This window comes from Procambarus clarkii, chromosome 43 (assembly GCF_040958095.1).
Source record: "Procambarus clarkii isolate CNS0578487 chromosome 43, FALCON_Pclarkii_2.0, whole genome shotgun sequence".
In the NCBI taxonomy this organism is placed as follows: domain Eukaryota; kingdom Metazoa; phylum Arthropoda; class Malacostraca; order Decapoda; family Cambaridae; genus Procambarus; species Procambarus clarkii.
Genome location: NC_091192.1, coordinates 9,111,083 through 9,129,302, shown reverse-complemented (window position 1 = coordinate 9,129,302; position 18,220 = coordinate 9,111,083). Strand labels below are relative to the sequence as shown.

The following is an 18,220-nucleotide window of genomic DNA, read 5'->3' as shown; positions in this document are numbered from 1 at the left end:
ACCCGTGCTGAAGAGTTTGTCTTTGTCCACCCTGTCAATTCCCCTGAGAATTTTGTAGGTGGTTATCATGTCTTCCCTTACTCTTCTGTTTTCCAGGGATGTGAGGTTCAGCTCCTTTAGCCTTTCCTCGTAGCTCAATCCTCTTAGTTCCGGGACGAGCCTGGTGGCATACCGCTGAATCTTCTCTAACTTTGTCTTGTGTTTAACTAGGTATGGACTCCAGGCTGGAGCTTCATACTCCAGGATTGGTCTTACATAAGTGGTATACAGGGTTCTGAAAGATTCCTTACACAAGTTTCTGAAGGCAGTTCTTATGTTGACCAGTCTAGCATATGCCGCTGATGATATTCTTTTGATGTGGGCCTCTGGGGACAGGTTCGGTGTGATATCAACCCCCAGATCCTTCTCTCTATTTGACTCTTGCAGGATTTCCCCTCCCAGATGATACCTTGTGTTCAGCCTCCTGCTCCCTTTGCCTAATTTCATCACCTTACACTTTCCCGAGTTGAACTTTAGCAGCCATTTTCTAGACCATTCCTCCAGTTTATCCAGGTCATCCTGTAGTCTCTGTCTATCTTCATCCGTCTTGATTCTTCTCATAATTTTTGCATCATCAGCAAACATCGAGAGGAATGAGTCTATACCCTCTGGAAGATTGTTCACATATATTAGAAACAGGATGGGTCCATGTACTGAGCCCTGTGGGACTCCGCTGGTGACATCTCGCCACTCTGATGTCTCCCCCCTCACCGTTACTCGCTGTTTCCTGTTGCTTAAGTACTCCCTTATCCACTGGAGCACCTTCCCTTTTACTCCTGCCTGTTGCTCCAACTTTTTTAACAGCCTTTTATGGGGTACTGTGTCAAAGGCTTTTTGGCAATCCAGGAAAATGCAGTCATGTGTCGAGACGTGGGTGTTCATACGCTGTACGATGACTTTAACATATGCGCCTTAAGTTCTGTTAATTCCCATTTTATTTTATTGTAAATATTTAAATTAATAAATAGCAAACCAAATACTGTACTGTACTGTTCAATTATTATAGTGTGTTATTTAATTAATATTCATAACTAGCTCTCCACAGCAATAAACAAACAATATAGTTCTTGCAACACTGCCAACGCCACCTCCCTTCGTTAGGCTTAACACGAGTCATATACACACACAACAGTTCTTCCTCCCTCCGTGACCAATTCCCTTCCTCCCTGGCCAACTCTCTCCCTCCCTGACCAACTCTCTCCCTCCCTGACCAACTCCCTCCCTCCCTGACCCACTCCCTTCCTCCCTGACCCACTCCCTCCCTCCCTGACCCACTCCCTCCCTCCCTGACCCACTCCCTCCCTCCCTGACCCTCTCCCTCCCTCCCTGACCCACTCCCTTCCTCCCTGACCCACTCCTTTCCTCCCTGACCCACTCCCTTCCTCCCTGACCCACTCCCTTCCTCCCTGACCCACTCCCTTCCTCCCTGACCCACTCCCTTCCTCCCTGGCCCACTCCCTTCCTCCCTGACCAACTCTCTCCCCCCCTCCCTGACCAACTCTCTCCCTCCCTCCCTGACCATTATCCCCCAGGTGGTCCCTCCCAATGCATCCCCCTCTCCCGGTACCACCCACCCACCCCACCTCTTCCTACACCATGTGGCTGAACGGCCGCAAGTTAACCGGCTCCGATTTTTTATCCGGCTTCCATGGACATTTGGGCCGGATATTGAGATAACTTTATCCGGTCACGATTTTGGCTGTACAGTATAAGGGCGTTTTCCGGATATTCGAATCCCGGATAATCTAGTGTCTACAGTACATTGTTTCTGTATACAGTGGTACCTCAGTTTAAGAGTTTAATCCATTCTTGGAGACAGCTCGTATTCCGAAGCTAATTTCCCCATAAGAAATAATGGGAAATGAATTAATCCGTTCCTGACTACACCAAAAACCTCACTTCAAACTAAATTTTATACCTAATTCATCTAAATAAACCTACAAAACTATGTTCAAGTTATTACTTACCTTGCTGATGAATGCTGTAGGCGTATGGAAGATGGTGAGGAGGGGGAGGAGGAGAGGTGTTACTGTTTGGAAGGGGAGTTCCCTTCCATTATAACATCAGGCAGTGAAGACCTTTCTGGGGTGCACTCCCTGGCACGTTTTGCCTGAGTACCACTAGGTCCTTGTTGTGGCTCACTGCTCGATTTTCTCACAACAAATCTGTCCATGGAAGCTTGTTTTTCCCTTCTTTGCAAGCTGTCTCTGTAGTAAGGCATCACATTGTCATTGAAAAGATTAAGGCAACGGCCTACTACAGCTTTCTCTTGGCGAGTCTTTTCAATAAAAGTTTGCATCTCTTCCCACATCTGACACACCTTAATTTATGGTGAAGGGACATTCACTACTGCTTCATCCTCCTCCACTGGAGAAACATCCCCAGCTGGTTCATCTTGCTGTTCCTTATGAAGGGCTTGGAGTTCTTTGGTGGTCAGTTCTTCGTTGTGTTCTTCCACCAACTCCTCCACATCATCACCATCCAATTCCAAGCCCATTTGCCAGCCCAGAGTAACAATTTCCTCAACAATAGGCACATCATTTACAGGCTCAAACCCCTCAAAGTCTAGTTCTGTCACACATTCAGGCCTCAATTTTCTCCAGCCAGAGATCAGGGTTCTTTGAGTCACTTCTTGCCAGGCTTTGTCAACGAGTTTTAAAGCACTACAAATGTTAAAATGGTCTTTCCAGAACTCTTTGAGGGTGAGGTTTGTGGCTTCAGTCACTTCAAAACATTTCCGGAAAAGTGCCCTTTCCTACAGTTTCTTAAAATTCGCTATGATTTTCTGGTCCGTAGGCTGAATTAGAGGAGTGGTGTTAGGAGGAAGGAACTTTATTGTGAGAAATGTACTGTATCTGTGCATCAATTCATCTTCCAATCCTGGCGGATGAGCAGGAGCATTGTCGAGGAGAAGCAGGGCCTTGAGTGGCAAATGTTTCTCCTGCAGATATTTTTTATGGCAGGGCACACCACTTCATTCACCCACTCCGTAAAAATAATCCTAGTCACCCATGCCTTTTTATTAGCCTTCCACATCACACACATTTGGGTTTTCTGCACTTTATACTGTTTGAAAACCCTTGGATTTTCAGAATGATACACTGGCAAGGGTTTAATTTTCAAATCTCCACTTGTATTTGAACACAGCACAAGCGTAAACCTATCTTTCATAGGCTTGTGTCCGGGCAAGGATTTTTCCTCCTTGGTAATGTATGATCTCTTAGGCAATCTTTTCCAAAACAGTCCTGTTTCATCACAATTAAACACTTGTTGCGGTAGGTATCCCTCAGCCTCTGCAAACTCTTTAAATTCTTCAATAAATCGTCCAGCCGCTGGTTTGCCTGAGCTGGCAGCCTCCCCATGCCTCGCAACACTATGAGTACCACTTCTTTTTCTAAATTTTTCAAAGCAGCCCCTGCTTGCCTTAAAGTCTTTTGTATCTGCATCACTCGTTCCAGGGGTTTTCTTTACAAGGTCTTCGTGCAATACCCTGGCTTTCTCACAAATGACGGCCTCTGAAACACTATCACCCGCTAACTCCTTGTTGTGTATCCAAATTAATAACAACTTTTCCACTTCAAGTATTTGTGGTCTTTGTTTCGTCATTGTTCTTACGCCTTCTGCCACTTTAGCACTCATAATGTAATTTTCTTCTTAAGTATAGTGCATATTGTTGATGTGGCTTTGTTGTACTGCCTACAAAGTTCAATAACGTGTCCATTTTCATGCTTCTGAATGATCTCTTGTTTCTCATCTATTGTCATCCTCACATGGGCTTTCTTGCCTTGATCCTTACCACTGGCTTTCTTGGGACCCATGGTGAGATATATAATAACAACTTTTATGGTCAAATGACCAAAAATCCAACAAAACACTGAAAATCCAGGTGAAGAATTGATGTGGGATAGTCACTGGGCGCGAGGCACTGGTAAACTGAGGGGCGGAGGAGCGACGATTGCCATACCACCACGCGCTAGGTCGGCCTGTACGCGTATCAACAAACTCGCGTTCCGAGGTAACCCTCGCCTTCCGAGGCACATTTTCCGAGCAAATCCTGCTCGTATTCCGAGGTACCACTGTACAGTGGTACCTCAGCTATTGAATTTAATCCGTTCCTAGAGACAGTTCGTAACCCGAAAATTCGTAAACTGAAGCGAATTTTCCCATGAGAAATAATGTAAATTTAATTAATCAGTTCCACACTCCCAAAAATACTAACTTCAAAGTAAATTCTATGCCTAATTCACCCAAATCTTTAGTACTAAAGTACTGTATGTACAAGCTATTTCTTACCTATATTGATGACTCTTGTTGGCGTATGGAAGACAGCGAGGAGAGGGGGGGGAGGAGGAGAGGTGTTACTGTTTGGAAGGGGAGTCCCCCTTCCATTATAACATCAGGCAGTGATGACTTCTCTAAGGTACTCTCTCTGATACGTTTTGCCTGCATACCACAAGGCTAACTTTCCCAGGCTGATATGCTAATGTCAGACTTTGGCATCAGTCATGTGTATAGAGTTCTTAGGCCTATCGGGGACCACGGCCAGAACCGGGCCCCCTCAGAGAGGCAAGGGGAGCAATGGCCTATAGAAACCCCCGTGTGGTTGGAAGCATTCTATGTCTGCCATCGACCGGATCAGGCACCCAGAATGGTAAGCGCCTCAAAACAAACCCCTGTTCTGGTTAAAATTGCTACCAAAAGCCGAACTAGTGGATAAAACTCCCCAACAGAAAACAAGCAAACTAGTGTGACGTCACACGTCGCCACGGTGCTGTCTGCGCAGCTTCCACCACCCCGGAGGGGGAAGGGAAGCCACAGACCCTTCACGCCAGCTACCTACACCTCAGTTCTTGAGGCTGATGCTATAGGCGAAGGTCATGTGCTCTGGCTCCAGTGTCGCTACAGCACTGTGCTACGTGTGTGGTGTTTGTTTTTGTGGGTACGAGAGCCAGGAGTTATCTTCAGTACTCGGGCTGCTCGACGGAAGTCGAGCTCACAGCACGGTGCGGGAGTTCGCGGCAGTGTGGTTTGCTCTTCGGAGGATTTGGGTCGCTTGTGAATCGACGATTCGGCTCCATTTGGACCGCTCTCCGGTAGTTCATTGCCTGAACCGCCGGGGGTTCGATGCGGTCCTTGTCTCTTTGGGATTGGTCGTTTCGGGTGACTCGTCTGGTGAGTTCTCGGGGTTTGGTTCTCCTGGCGGTTCACATACAGGGAATGTCCAACGGCCTGTCTCGCTTCGTTCTCCTCTCCACAGAATGGATGGTCAACGACGCTTCCTTCCGTTGGCTTTGCCAGACGTTCGGGTGCCCTGAGGTGGACTTCTTCGCGTCGGCGTGGTCGAGGTGCCTTCCCGTGTATGCGGCGCCCTTCCCCAATCGCGAGGCCGTTGGGGTCGATGCCATTCAGCTGGACTGGTCGAGGTGGGGGTTCCTGTACCTCTTTCCCCCGGTTCGGCTGTTGCTCCAGGTCCCGACTCGCTTGGAGACTTACCAGGGAAGAGTTGTCCTTCTGGCTCCTTGGTGGCCGGCCCAGCCTTGGTTTCAGGCGCTGCTTGCTCGGTGTCCGAACCCGAGGGTTTTCCCATGGCTCTGCCTCTTTCAGCAGATCAGGCCGGTACATCACGTGGTTGGTTCGTTCTTCTCCTCGAGTCTTCGTGTATGGGTTTTTTACTCGAGTCTGTCATCATCTCTATGGTGACCAGGAGGCCTTGTTGGAGTCCCACACGAGGGCTTCTTCTCGGCGGCAGTATGAAAATTCCTGGCGGTCCTTCTGTTTCTTTTTGCGTCTTCGTCGTGTTAGTTCGTTGTCTGTTCAGGTGGTCTTGGTTGTTTCAGGACCATCATCTTATGCCTAACACTGTCGCCTCGTATCGTGCAGCACTGGCGGAGCCGCTTCAGTTTGCCTTCGGTATCGATGTTACGTCTGCGTCATTTCGCAAGCTGTCTCATGCTTTGTTTCACCTCCGGCCTGCTTATGCGCGGCCTGAGCTGTCCTGGTCTTTGGACAGAGTGCTCGCTTACCTCTCGTCTCCTCGTTTCGTTGTGGCCCCTTCGGTCCAGGATTGTTTCTCCAAGGCTCTTTTCTTGTTGGCATTAGCCTCTGGGTTCGGGTCAGGGAGCTTCATGCTCTCCTCCGGCGCAGGGGTTTCTGCTCTTTTGGTCGTGGAGATTGTTTTGTTTGCTTGCAGCGTTCTCCATCTTTTCTGGCGAAGAATGAGACTGCTGCGTTCCGGAGGGGTCCGTGGGTGGTTGATGCTTGGTTGGTACGGCCGGGGGTGCATCATGCTTTGTGTCCGGTTGCGGCGCTTCTCCGTTATTTGTGTGCCACGGCTTCTGTGTCCAGGGCCGTGCTTTGGGTTGATCCGGTTTCCCTTCTTCCCTTTTCGCGGGTTCGGGTCTTCCAGGTCGTCCGCAGGGTTATCAAATCCAGCCAGCCTGCGGTCTATCCCTGTGCCCATGACTTCCGTAAGTTCGCGACTCTTGCTGCCGTGTTTGGAAATATGTCTTGGTCTGACATTCGGGCGTGGGGTTTTTGGCGATCGAACAGGGTCCTGGCTGCTCATTACCTCGTGAATGTCCCTGGGCCCCGTCGGGCTTGTGTTGCTTTGGGTCGGCGGTTGCAGCCAGTTGTCTTCACTTCGAGTTGAGGTGTGAGCGACAACCGCCTCCCGGGTAAGTCCCTCTTTTTCCGTCTGTGGGTAGTTAGCTCCGGGGAGCCGACGGGGCTCCCCCCAGAAAACCAGCGTTGAATGTAATGAAACGCCATTTTCTGGGTGAATCCCGGAGGCTCCCCGGCATCCCTTCCTCCCTCCAGTCGACGTTTTTTTTTTTTTCGTGTTTTTGACATCCAGCCTCAGAACTTAGGTGTAGATAGCCGGTGTGAAGGGTTTGGGGCTCCCCCTTACCCCTCCCGGGGAGGAGGGAGCTGCGCAGACAGCGGCGCGGCAACGTGTGACGTCACACTAGTTTGCTTGTTTTCTGTTGGGGAGTTCTATCCACTAGTTCGGCTTTTGGTAGCAATTTTAACCAGAATAGGGGTTTGTTTTGAGGCGCTTACCATTCTGGGTGCCTGATCCGGTCGATGGCAGACACAGAATGCTTCCAACCACACGGGGGTTTCTATAGGCCATTGCTCCCCATGCTCCCTCTGAGGGGGACCCGGTTCTGGCCATGGTCCCCGATAGGCCTAAGAATTCCATACACCATGACTGATGCCAAAGTCTGACATTAGCATATCAGCCTGGGAAAGTTCCAGGGAGCCTCCAGGACTCGCCCAGAAAATGGCGTTTCATTACAATCAATGCTGTTTTTTTTCTTACATTGTAACACTTGTCTGTAGTGAGGCATCACATTGTCATTAAAAAGGTTAACTCAACGGCCTACTACAGCTTGCTCTGGGCGAGTCGTTTCAACAAAAGTTTGAGCTCTTGTTTTTCCTGTATGGACATCCTCACATGTGTTTTCTTGGATTGAACCTTACCACTGGCTTTTTTGGGACCCATGGTGAGATATATAATAATAACTTTTATGGTCAAATACCCAAAAATCCAAAAAACACTGAAATTCTTTGCAAAGTATTGAAGACCGATTGTCACTACGCTAGAAGCACTTTTAATCTGAGGCGCGGTCGCCGTGTCACCACGCACTAGGTCGGCCATACGCGTATCAACAAACTACATTACCCGAGGCAAAGTTCGCAACCCAATTCGGATTTTACAAAGAAATTGGGATCATAACCCGAAAAGCTCATAAAGAGGGGCATTCATAAGCCGAAGTGTCACTTTATTAGTTATATGGTTATACAGTGCAGATTCGAATGACAGCCTTCAAATAAGGTTCCTGTGTAGTGTCCCAGTGCCTGGGTGTCCTGCCTGGTTTATTCCTTCAGGTCCTGGGAATTCCCTGCAGGTTCAGTGGTCCCATGAATACACCCCCCCCCACCCCCCACCCCTTCCCCCACAAACCTGCTCGTACTTTGTGCGAGTTTAAGGGTTGCATGTCATCCATGTCACGTGGCGATGTTCATTCCTTCTGCCTTCATCGTGCTGCCTGTTGGCTCAGTTATATCTTCAACTCTGGGTCTTTGGGGCGTTTATTCTTCCCATATAGCTCTTCCCTGTGGCCGTCCTAATGACGTTTGGGCTTTTCAGGCAGAGACTACGTTATGTTTTGAGTTAGCGTTCTGGGTTGTGTACCTGGTTCGATTCCCTGTAACTGCCCCATTGGTGGTTAAGGAACCGGAAGTGGGGTGTTTGGTAACTTTTGCATTGATTTTATCTTCATCTCCACTTCTTTTCCCTGCGGGTGGGGCTTACCTTTCTTCTGATCATTCCCTCCCCTCCACCACCCTTGTTTCTGGTCTGAAAGAGTCTGAGGGTTTCTGAGTCAGGTTCAAGGGTTAGCTCAGGATGTGGCTCGGGTTGATCTGGGGATTGCCCCTTCCCATTCAGGAATGGAAGCAGTTAAGCACGTTCATCTCGCCAGGGCTTCTAGGCCTTCCTTTCAGCCAGTCCCGTTTTCCCTTGAAGCCTATGCCTTGTGGGGTGTCGACCATCTTCCAGGTGTTCCTGGGGGCTCTTTCATGTCCCTTCGTCACTCCCTGTTCATTGCCGCCTTTCTCGGGCAATGGGTCTTTTGCGGGTCTTGTGCGGCTCCGTACCCTGGTTTTTCTTCTTATTGGTAGCTCTTCTGGCTGGGGTTCTTCGAGCCCATGTGTGTTTGACTTTTGTGCATTTCTGGGATCTCCAGGGGCTTCCTTTGGACTAACTCCAGGAGGACATTGAGGTGTTGGACAGGTGGGTGATATGTGGGGGGTCTTAGCCTCTGCTGTGACTGCATAAGCTGCACCTCCATGATGTGCAGTCTTGTGCTCTGAAATAGAAGGCCCATTCTTCACTGTCTGATTTGCAGGTCACCAGGCTGTGTTGGCCTATTTTTGGGATTCAGCATGGGCCTTGGCTCTCCTGTTTGCCTCCCTGCTTTTCCACTCCAATTTCCTTTGGTTGTGGTGGTGCAGTGCCTCTTATTCGTGGCTGTAGCATATGTGCCTCTTCAGACCTCCTGTCTTCTCAAGATTCTCATTCCTGGAGGTGGTTGGGTGGAAATGGGGCTCTGCTGGTTGTGGTTCAAGGCAGGCCATCTGTGGGGCCAGATGCTGGTCATAAGCACTTCCCTCGGCCATTCCATCTCTGTTGCATTGGCAATGGGTTGCGCCAGTCCTTTCATGTTTTGCCCTTTTGTCGGGACATTGGGCAGGTCGGCTGGTTTGTCAACCCCTGGTCTTGCAGTTTATGCATTTTTAGGGTCATTTCCCACATCCTAAGGTGTTCTCTACCCCCTTTTGAGGGTTCAGGTCCTTCCTGGTGAGCCTTCTCTCCTCACCTTTGCCAGGTTCTCTCAGTATGAGTGATTTCTGTTGTGTTGATTTGGTTCTGTCACTTCTATGAATTTTCTGCCTTTTTTTCTGTACTGCTTTCGGGCTTCCAGGCCTCTGGTTCTTCCTCTTCCTTTCACAGCTGCACAGGTTATTTCCTTGCCCCTCATTCCAGCTGTTCACCATGTTCCAAGTTCGTCTTTTTTTGAGACGGGTGCTTAGACCTCCAGGGCGTGTTTTTGCACATCACTGTTCATCCGAGGTTCAGGGATTGGCTGTCTTGTGCCATACTTCCTGCTGCTGGATTCTGGATTCTTACATTAAGCTGCATCTGGCTTCATGTATGTTCCCATGCTAGGCTTGAGTCGTCGTAGCTGGACAGTGGGTTTATTGTCGAACAACAATAAATTTGTGTTTATTGCATGTATAAATTATGTTAGCAATATTATAAATTATATTGCATACGAATTATGTTAATTGTGGTATAAAAAAAATTACGAATACTATATGTTCGTTTTTGGACTTTTCCCAGTAAAAATGTGGTTAATTCAATGTCTGGGGTTCTTGGAGAGCGGGGGGGCTGCATATGTTAAAGATTACTGGGCTTAGACAGTATAAGCACTGATCGAAAACATGATGAGGAAACCTAATTTTCAGCAAACTTGAGAATATTATATGCAATGTAATAATTGTTAATACTGAATACTGCATACAATATTTTTCAGGTTCAAGTTTATATGGAACATGGATGGTAGTAAAGCAGTTTCCTGTCCATAAATGTGGCCATGAAGGTAACCCCATTCCAGCTTCATCATGTATAAAGTCACTTCTCAAGAAAGAAAACCCAGCTAAGTAAGTATTTATAAAACACACTCAAGGTTATATTCATGTACTTCCAAACACAACCTCCAAAACACATCATAGCACAGTTTATACATCAACCTGAGACCTATCAGTTGATGAGAGACAATACTGTATTGAGACAGATCTTACTTGAGAGGATTATTCAATCTATATACATCAGTATGAGCAAAATATAAAATGTCTTTTAAAATAAAAATAAAATAAAAATAAATTAAATAAAATTAAATCTATATACATCAGTAAGAACAAAAAATAAAATGTCTGTACAGTAGTTTTGGTCCTTAACAAATGCTGTTAGTGCAGTGCTTACAGATTCTATATGGGTTATCTCCAACTCTTGAACTTATATGCTGCATATATTTTATCTAGGTATATTGTAGCATCACAAGATGAGGATCTTCGCCAGCATATTCATGAGTGGGTGACTGGTGCACCTATTATATATCTTCATCACAAGGCCCCTACTCTTGAGAAACCAACACAAAAAAACAAAGATCTGGCATTAAAAGCAAACAAGTGAGTACACATATTCACTGAAATAATGTGTGTGTGTGTAATTATCTAAGTATAGTTTTCTGTGGGCATAAATTTAATGAATTTCCTATAACAATTTCTATATTTTTAAATATACAGAATATTTTTAAAATTACTTAACCATTGGACTGCACCCACCGAGAAAACTCGGTCGGTTGGAAACTGTGCCATCTGAGAAAACTTTTTTATTTATTCATATCCATTCAAAACGTGTGCGCGGTCGGTAGTGTACGAAATGGACTCTTAGGACCTGCAGTGACAGGCAGCCATCTTCAAAAAAAATTCCCAGAATGCCCTAGGGCTGCTGGCTGGGTTAGAACTGAATGGGTGGCACACGCGCCTCTGGCTCCCAAACACCTGTCCGACGCAGTATTGAAAGATCGCGCTCTGTCGGGGAAATTCAGACCTTATTGTTTGAAGAACATAAGGGTCATGATATTAGTGAAGCTAGGCGCAATAAGGACCTAACACAAAGGTTGGATGCAAGTGATACAGGACCTATGAGGACGATATAGGGAACGTATCCAGTTGTAGCTCTGAGCACCACCCTTTCCCACATATGCCGTCTCCAATTTATATAGATGAGACATAGATGAATTGTTTTCTGCATTCATCGATGATGCATTGGATACAAGTAGCATAGATGAACAGTGTTAGCGGTTTCAATGGTGGTGTTTTCCATAGATATTGTCAAGAATAGCTGAATCTCTTCCAGAATGCCTGAATCTCTTCCAGATTGACTGACACTCTTCGAGGATGACTGAATCTCTTCCAGTGTGGGACCATACAAAGCGATCTTTTCAAGACTACCTTACATAATGATCTTTTCCTATAATTTTTTCAATAATACCTTATGCTTTACAAGCTTGGCTACATACCACCTACAAGTACTAAAGCCAAGGGTGCATGTGAGTGCGTTATTTGCAAGCACACAGAATGAAGAAACAGGAAGCGAAAATTTATCTGTACCTGGTGCAACAAGAGCGAAGTCGCGCTGTGCACCATGGACTACTTTGTTGATTATTACTCACCTCCACAGTACTGAGTGTGTAATACAGTGTGTTACTGTGTAGATAGTGTGTGAAACTGTACATATTGTAATTTTAGTGAATTTTTAACAAGTAGTATTGTGACAAACAAAGGATGATAGACTTCGGAGAGTCAGGCACTATATGAATGGAAGTGATTGGAAAGTACAAGAGATATCCAAGTACCAGCACAGAAGTGGGTGATTGACCAATTCCTTGTGCTTTTCAAAGGACGTGTTGCCTTCAAGCAGTATATTCCCTCCAAACGCAACAGATTTGGATTGAAATTCTTTGTTCTTTGTGACTGTGAAACAGGATACATGTTACACGTGATTCTGTATTCTGCTAGCAATGTAGACATTCCCGGTAACAACCAACGTGGTTTCTCAGGTAGTGTGATGAAGTCACTGATGGCACCATGGATGAACAAGGGCCACATTTTATACACGGATAACTACTATACAAGTCCCTTGCTAGCTAGGTTCTTGATTGAAAATAGAACTGGAATGGTTGGCACAGTAAAGCCAAGAAGAAGGGAAATGCCAGTGTTTGACAATAATCTTGAAATTGGTGACTGCCAGCTAAGAAAAAGTGATCAAATACTCTCAGTTAGGTGGAAAGACAAGAGAGAAGTGAACTTGCTGACAACCGTTCATGATGGTACAATGGTGAACAGTGGTAAGGTGAAGCGAGTAACGCAAGAACAAGTATATAAGCCAGATTGTGTTCTTGACTCAACCCGTTCTCACACAAGACAGCACATATATGACTTAATGCTTAAAGTCAATATGTTGAATATGAATTAGTAAATATGTGATATATTCCCAGTTACTTTTTTTTCCAAGGCCCAAACTCTTCCTCACGTACCAATTTACGTCTCACAGTACCCGTCCGTCAACCTAGATAGCAGAATAGTCGTGATTGGTTCAATTATAAGGAAAATTGTACTTTTCAGGTCCCACATGGGTTGTGAAATTTACCTACTATTGTCCATGCTCTTAGAATATTATAGATCAGCTACTTCCTATTGAAGGTTCGTAGTTTTGTTTTGAGAAATATTAGTTGTTCTTAGTAAATTATAATAAGCACTAAAAATTATTACATAGAATAACAGTCCTTCACCAATCAATATTATATACCATAGTTGGTGCTTTACAAATCTTTAAAGGATGTTTTGTAGGAACGCTAACAGAAAACGATGGTTCATTGGAATGTCTATGGGGTAAACTACTCTAAACAGGATGGTATTGTGTCTACTATACCAACTACAGGATCGGTATATTGTCCACTACCACCTGTTAGGTGAGTAAGGGGTGCAATACCACCCACAGGATGGGTATGAGGGTCACATCCACCCAGAGGATGAGTATGGGGATCACATCCACCCACAGGAAGGGTATGGGGTCCAATACCACCCACAGGATGAGTATGGCGTCCACTACAACCCACAGGATGGGTATGGGGCTCCAACCACCCATAGAATGGGTATGGGGCTCCAACCACCCATAAAATGGGTATGGGGTCCAATAACACCCACTGGATGTGTATATGGCGTCCATTGCCGCGCGTCGAGCTCGAAAACCGCAGCATTCATCTCAGAACCATGCCTATTTCACGCAGATTCCTTAATAAACGTAAAAGTTTTATATGTCACAAGAAAGATAGAAATATAAGCTTCATTCTAAATACCTCACCATGGGCATATTTAAATTTAAACCGAAGATACGTGTACTTTTATAATAGCCGAGCTCCGACCCCGGACAGATCGATCGACCGAGCAACTCTCTCTCAGAACAATGTTTATTTCACGTGAATTCGTTAGTAAACATATATGTTTTATATGTCTCAAGAAAGACAGACATATAAGCTTCACTTTAAACACTTTACCATAGACATATTTAAATTTCTAATGAAGATTATTGTATTTTAAAAATTACGGAGCTCCCACCCCGTACAGACTGAACGACAGAGCAACTCTCTCTCAGATCAATGTTTATTTCACGTAAATTCGTTAATAAACACAAATGTTTTATAAGTCTTAAGCAAGATAGAAATAAGAGCTTCATTTTAAATACATTACAATAGACATATTTATAGCTCAAGTGAAGATACATATGTTTTTATAGTAGCGCTCAGTAGCTTGTCGGGCATGGAGTGCAGACGCCTACGCACTTGCCGATATATTGTATAATTAACAAAGATACGCTAATAAAGCCTAAAATCTTATATGCCTCCAGAAAGACCGATATATGAACATTATTATAATTGCACCAAATGAAATATATCATGTTCGAGAACAAAGATATATCAATTTTAAATTAAGTTTCGACTCTCTCTCGGGTGAGAGAGATGGGGCGACTCTCGCCCCATCTATTGGAGATTCTGTGCACTAAATACCCAAAGCTACTCAAACCCTCCTAGCATTATTTAAGTAATGAAGTAATATGGTATATTTACTCACTATAATGTGGGTGCTGAATGCAGAACATGAGAAAACATATATTTACTCCAAACTAATATAATTTCATTATGAAATAAGTAGCATCAAAGGAAGTCGATGGTCCAAGCAGCAATGTTGTGGAGCGACTTATCCAAGATATATCGTTGTTTGGAAAGTGTTTGTTGGCATATCCAGTTGTCGCACTTCTCTGCTCAAATTATCACAAATTTAAATTATAATGTTAACAAGTAGAATACGTATTTTTAATAAAATCTAACATAACTAGCCAGAAAACATTTAACATTAATTAAAAAATATATGTTTGGAAGTTAAATCGACTTCATAGGACAATGGTTTTGTTATATATACTCGTTATTCGTTGACATGCGTTCGCTACTTAAACTACCATGTACTGTACTTATGTAAAATCTCCCATGTCTCTTCGCTCATCTCACCGAACCCTACAGGCTCTGTGATATATTGTTTAATTAATTGAGATTCACAAATAAAGCTTATAATTGTATATGTTATCAAAAAGGCAGAGCTTAGTTTAGTTCATTTATTATGCACTCCATACCCATCCTATGGACGATAGTGGAGTGTTACAGAGGCACATAATGGGCTCAGGGAATGAGCCCCACAATTCATATAGCCAAGCAAGTTATAATCTTGATAAGCTAGTTACAAAAGTCAATACACATTGTCACATCAACAATGGGCTCGAGTCCGACCACAAGTACAGTTTATAATTTAAGCAACTGACATATATGGAGGGCTAGTGTCACAATTGATATGTTTATCCTACACATAACCCCCTCTCCCCCATCCAATGGGCAGCGGTGGATAGGTTACAATCAAGTCGTTTTTTGCGTTTTATTCAGAGATTAGATCTTATTGGGTGAGGAAAGATATTCATATTTTAAAGAAGGCTTCTTGGCTGATGCTCTCCATTGATGGAAAATATACAACCTTTTGAAAATCAATGTTAGTTTGATCTAGATATTGTAATTAACGAAAGTATTTATGTCATCTGAAAGGTAGAAATATAGGCTACATTTAAAATCCTTTGTCATAAATATAACTGAAGTGAAAACGAAGATATATGCGTTTTGATAGTTACTTGATGGCTTGCTCTGAGAGTGTGAAGCCCTGCACACCAGCCAATAAATTGTGTAATTAGTTTCCATATATTTTAATTAATCTTAAAAATCTATATGTCAGAAGAAAGGAAGATGTAGCCGTTAATGTGACAACATTTAAAAATATATATATCTTAAGTTAAATAAATAATACCACCTTATTGCCGGTGTCCAGATACATGAAAATTACCTAGGTATCAGTATCCAGCCAGGCGGGGATCACAGGCTGCACAATACTGATAAATTTATGTAATGCACTACTTGTGGTCGATCTCGAACCCATTTATGATGTGACGACTTATAGTGAATTTTGTAACTAGCTCATTAAGATTGTAACTTGCTTAGCTAAATGAATTGTGGGGTTCGGTCCATTCATTTTCTTTCTTTATTATGCACCCCATATTACCCATCCTGTGGGCGGGGGTGTAAAGGATTACAGAGGCACATAATCGGTTCAGGAACTGAACCCTCTAGTTCGTTTAGCTAAGCAAATAACAATCTTTTGACGCTAGTTACAAAATTATTAATGTACACATACTTATGCATACATGTACATATTCATACGTATACATATATACATACACATACATATTTAATCACCACCACAAATACACACATCAGTAATTTTTTGTGTCACAAGTGATTCAACAAGAGGCTCACAACAGTCACTATACAAGGCACTTTACATTTATGGTGAGTCACACAGTTACTAGTCTTGCTGCACACCCACCCAACTGGGCGGCAGCTTTACAGTCATGTGCTCCACACCCACCCAACTGGGCGGCAGCTTTACAGTCATGTGCTCCACACCCACCCAACTGGGCGGCAGCTTTACAGTCATGTGCTCCACACCCACCCAACTGGGCGGCAGCTTTACAGTCATGTGCTCCACACCCACCCAACTGGGCGGCAGCTTTACAGTCATGTGCTCCACACCCACCCAACTGGGCGGCAGCTTTACAGTCATGTGCTCCACACCCACCCAACTGGGCGGCTGCTTTACAGTCATGTGCTCCACACCCACCCAACTGGGCGGCAGCTTTACAGTCATGTGCTCCACACCCACCCAACTGGGCGGCAGCTTTACAGTCATGTGCTCCACACCCACCCAACTGGGCGGCAGCTTTACAGTCATGTGCTCCACACCCACCCAACTGGGCGGCAGCTTTACAGTCATGTGTATGCATTACCTACAGTAAGCAAATTTTGGATACTTCGCTAAGATTTCGAGCAGCACATCATTATGAATGAAGTACTTACACATTTCATGGACACTATTGATATTGTTATCTTTAAATTCCGCGATTTTTCACATTCCATTATATAATGACGCAAAGTATGCGAATAGTTCTGCTGACAGAGTTTACATTTAGTCAAATCTACATCATCAGATGTTACAAACTTCCAGAGGTACTTGTAGCTGAGCCTAAACCTAGCAGTTGTAACATCTAGAAGTCTGCTAACATTATTGGATGACCCATAGGCGAGCGATTCATCAAAGTTTATACAATATTGTGAAATTGACAGTCAGTGTAGTAACATAAATTGGTAAATCATAAATATTGTAAGTTAAGAATCTGATGCATGTGTGTGTGTTGGGAGGGGCGGGGGTTATACCCTTGTTAAGCGAGAGTGGAAAGTAACCTTAGACGTACTGCGGTCAATGTGTGGGGGGGGGGGGGAGTTGGAGGGAGGGTGGGAGAGTCAAATCCACCCTCCAACATCTGGGCATAGTACCAACACTCCATCAGCCTCCAGCTGATGCTTGTAGATGCTTCATCTAACCTCACTTATGTCACACATTAACCTACAGTTCCTGTGATATTTAAACTCCTCATCACAGTGGCGTCTCACCAATATAAACTGTATTGGATTTTGTCCCGAAATAGCTATATGCTGACTGGACGTGTATGTATGTATGTATGTATGTATGTATGTATGGATGGATGGATGGATGGATGGATGTATGTATGTACGCATGCATGTATGTATGGATGTATGTATGTACGCATGTATGTATGTATGTATGTATGTATGTATGTATGTATGTATGTATGTATGCATGTATGTATGTATGTATGTATGTATGTATGTATGTATGTATGTATGTACGCATGTATGTATGTATGTATGTATGTATGTATGTATGTATGTATGTATGTGTGTATGTATGTATGTATGTATGTATGTATGTATGTATGTATGTATGGATAGATGGATGGATGTATGTATGTACGCATGCATGTATGTATGTATGCATGTATGTATGTATGTATGTATGTATGTATGTATGCATGCATGCATGTATGTATGTATGTATGTATGTATGTATGTATGTATGTATGCATGTATGAATGGATAGATGGATGGATGTATGTATGTACGCATGCATGTATGTATGTATGTATGTATGTATGTATGTATGTATGTATGTATGTATGTATGTATGTATGCATACATGCATGCATGTATGTATGTATGTATGTATGGATGGATAGATGGATGGATGTATGTACGCATGCATGTATGTATGTATGTATGTATGTATGTATGTATGTATGTATGTATGTATGTACGCATGCATGTATGTATGTATGTATGTATGTATGTATGTATGTATGTATGTATGTATGTACGCATGCATGTATGTATGTATGTATGTATGTATGTATGTATGTATGTATGTATGTATGTATGTATGTATGGATAGATGGATGGATGTATGTATGTACGCATGCATGTATGTATGTATGTATGTATGTATGTATGTATGTATGTATGCATGCATGCATGCATGTATG

The 18,220-nt window shown here is 43.9% G+C and overlaps 1 protein-coding gene across 1 annotated transcript in view; it reads left to right on the top strand.

Moving 5' to 3' along the window:
- The window catches only part of LOC123755726 (rRNA-processing protein UTP23 homolog), a 77,978-nt gene that overhangs the window by 48,580 nt on the left and 11,178 nt on the right, over positions 1-18,220 (top strand). The window contains exons 4-5 of the mRNA XM_045738467.2: positions 10,140-10,266; positions 10,648-10,794. Coding sequence (XP_045594423.2) covers positions 10,140-10,266; positions 10,648-10,794 — 274 coding nt within the window. The remainder of the gene's footprint in view (positions 1-10,139; positions 10,267-10,647; positions 10,795-18,220) is intronic.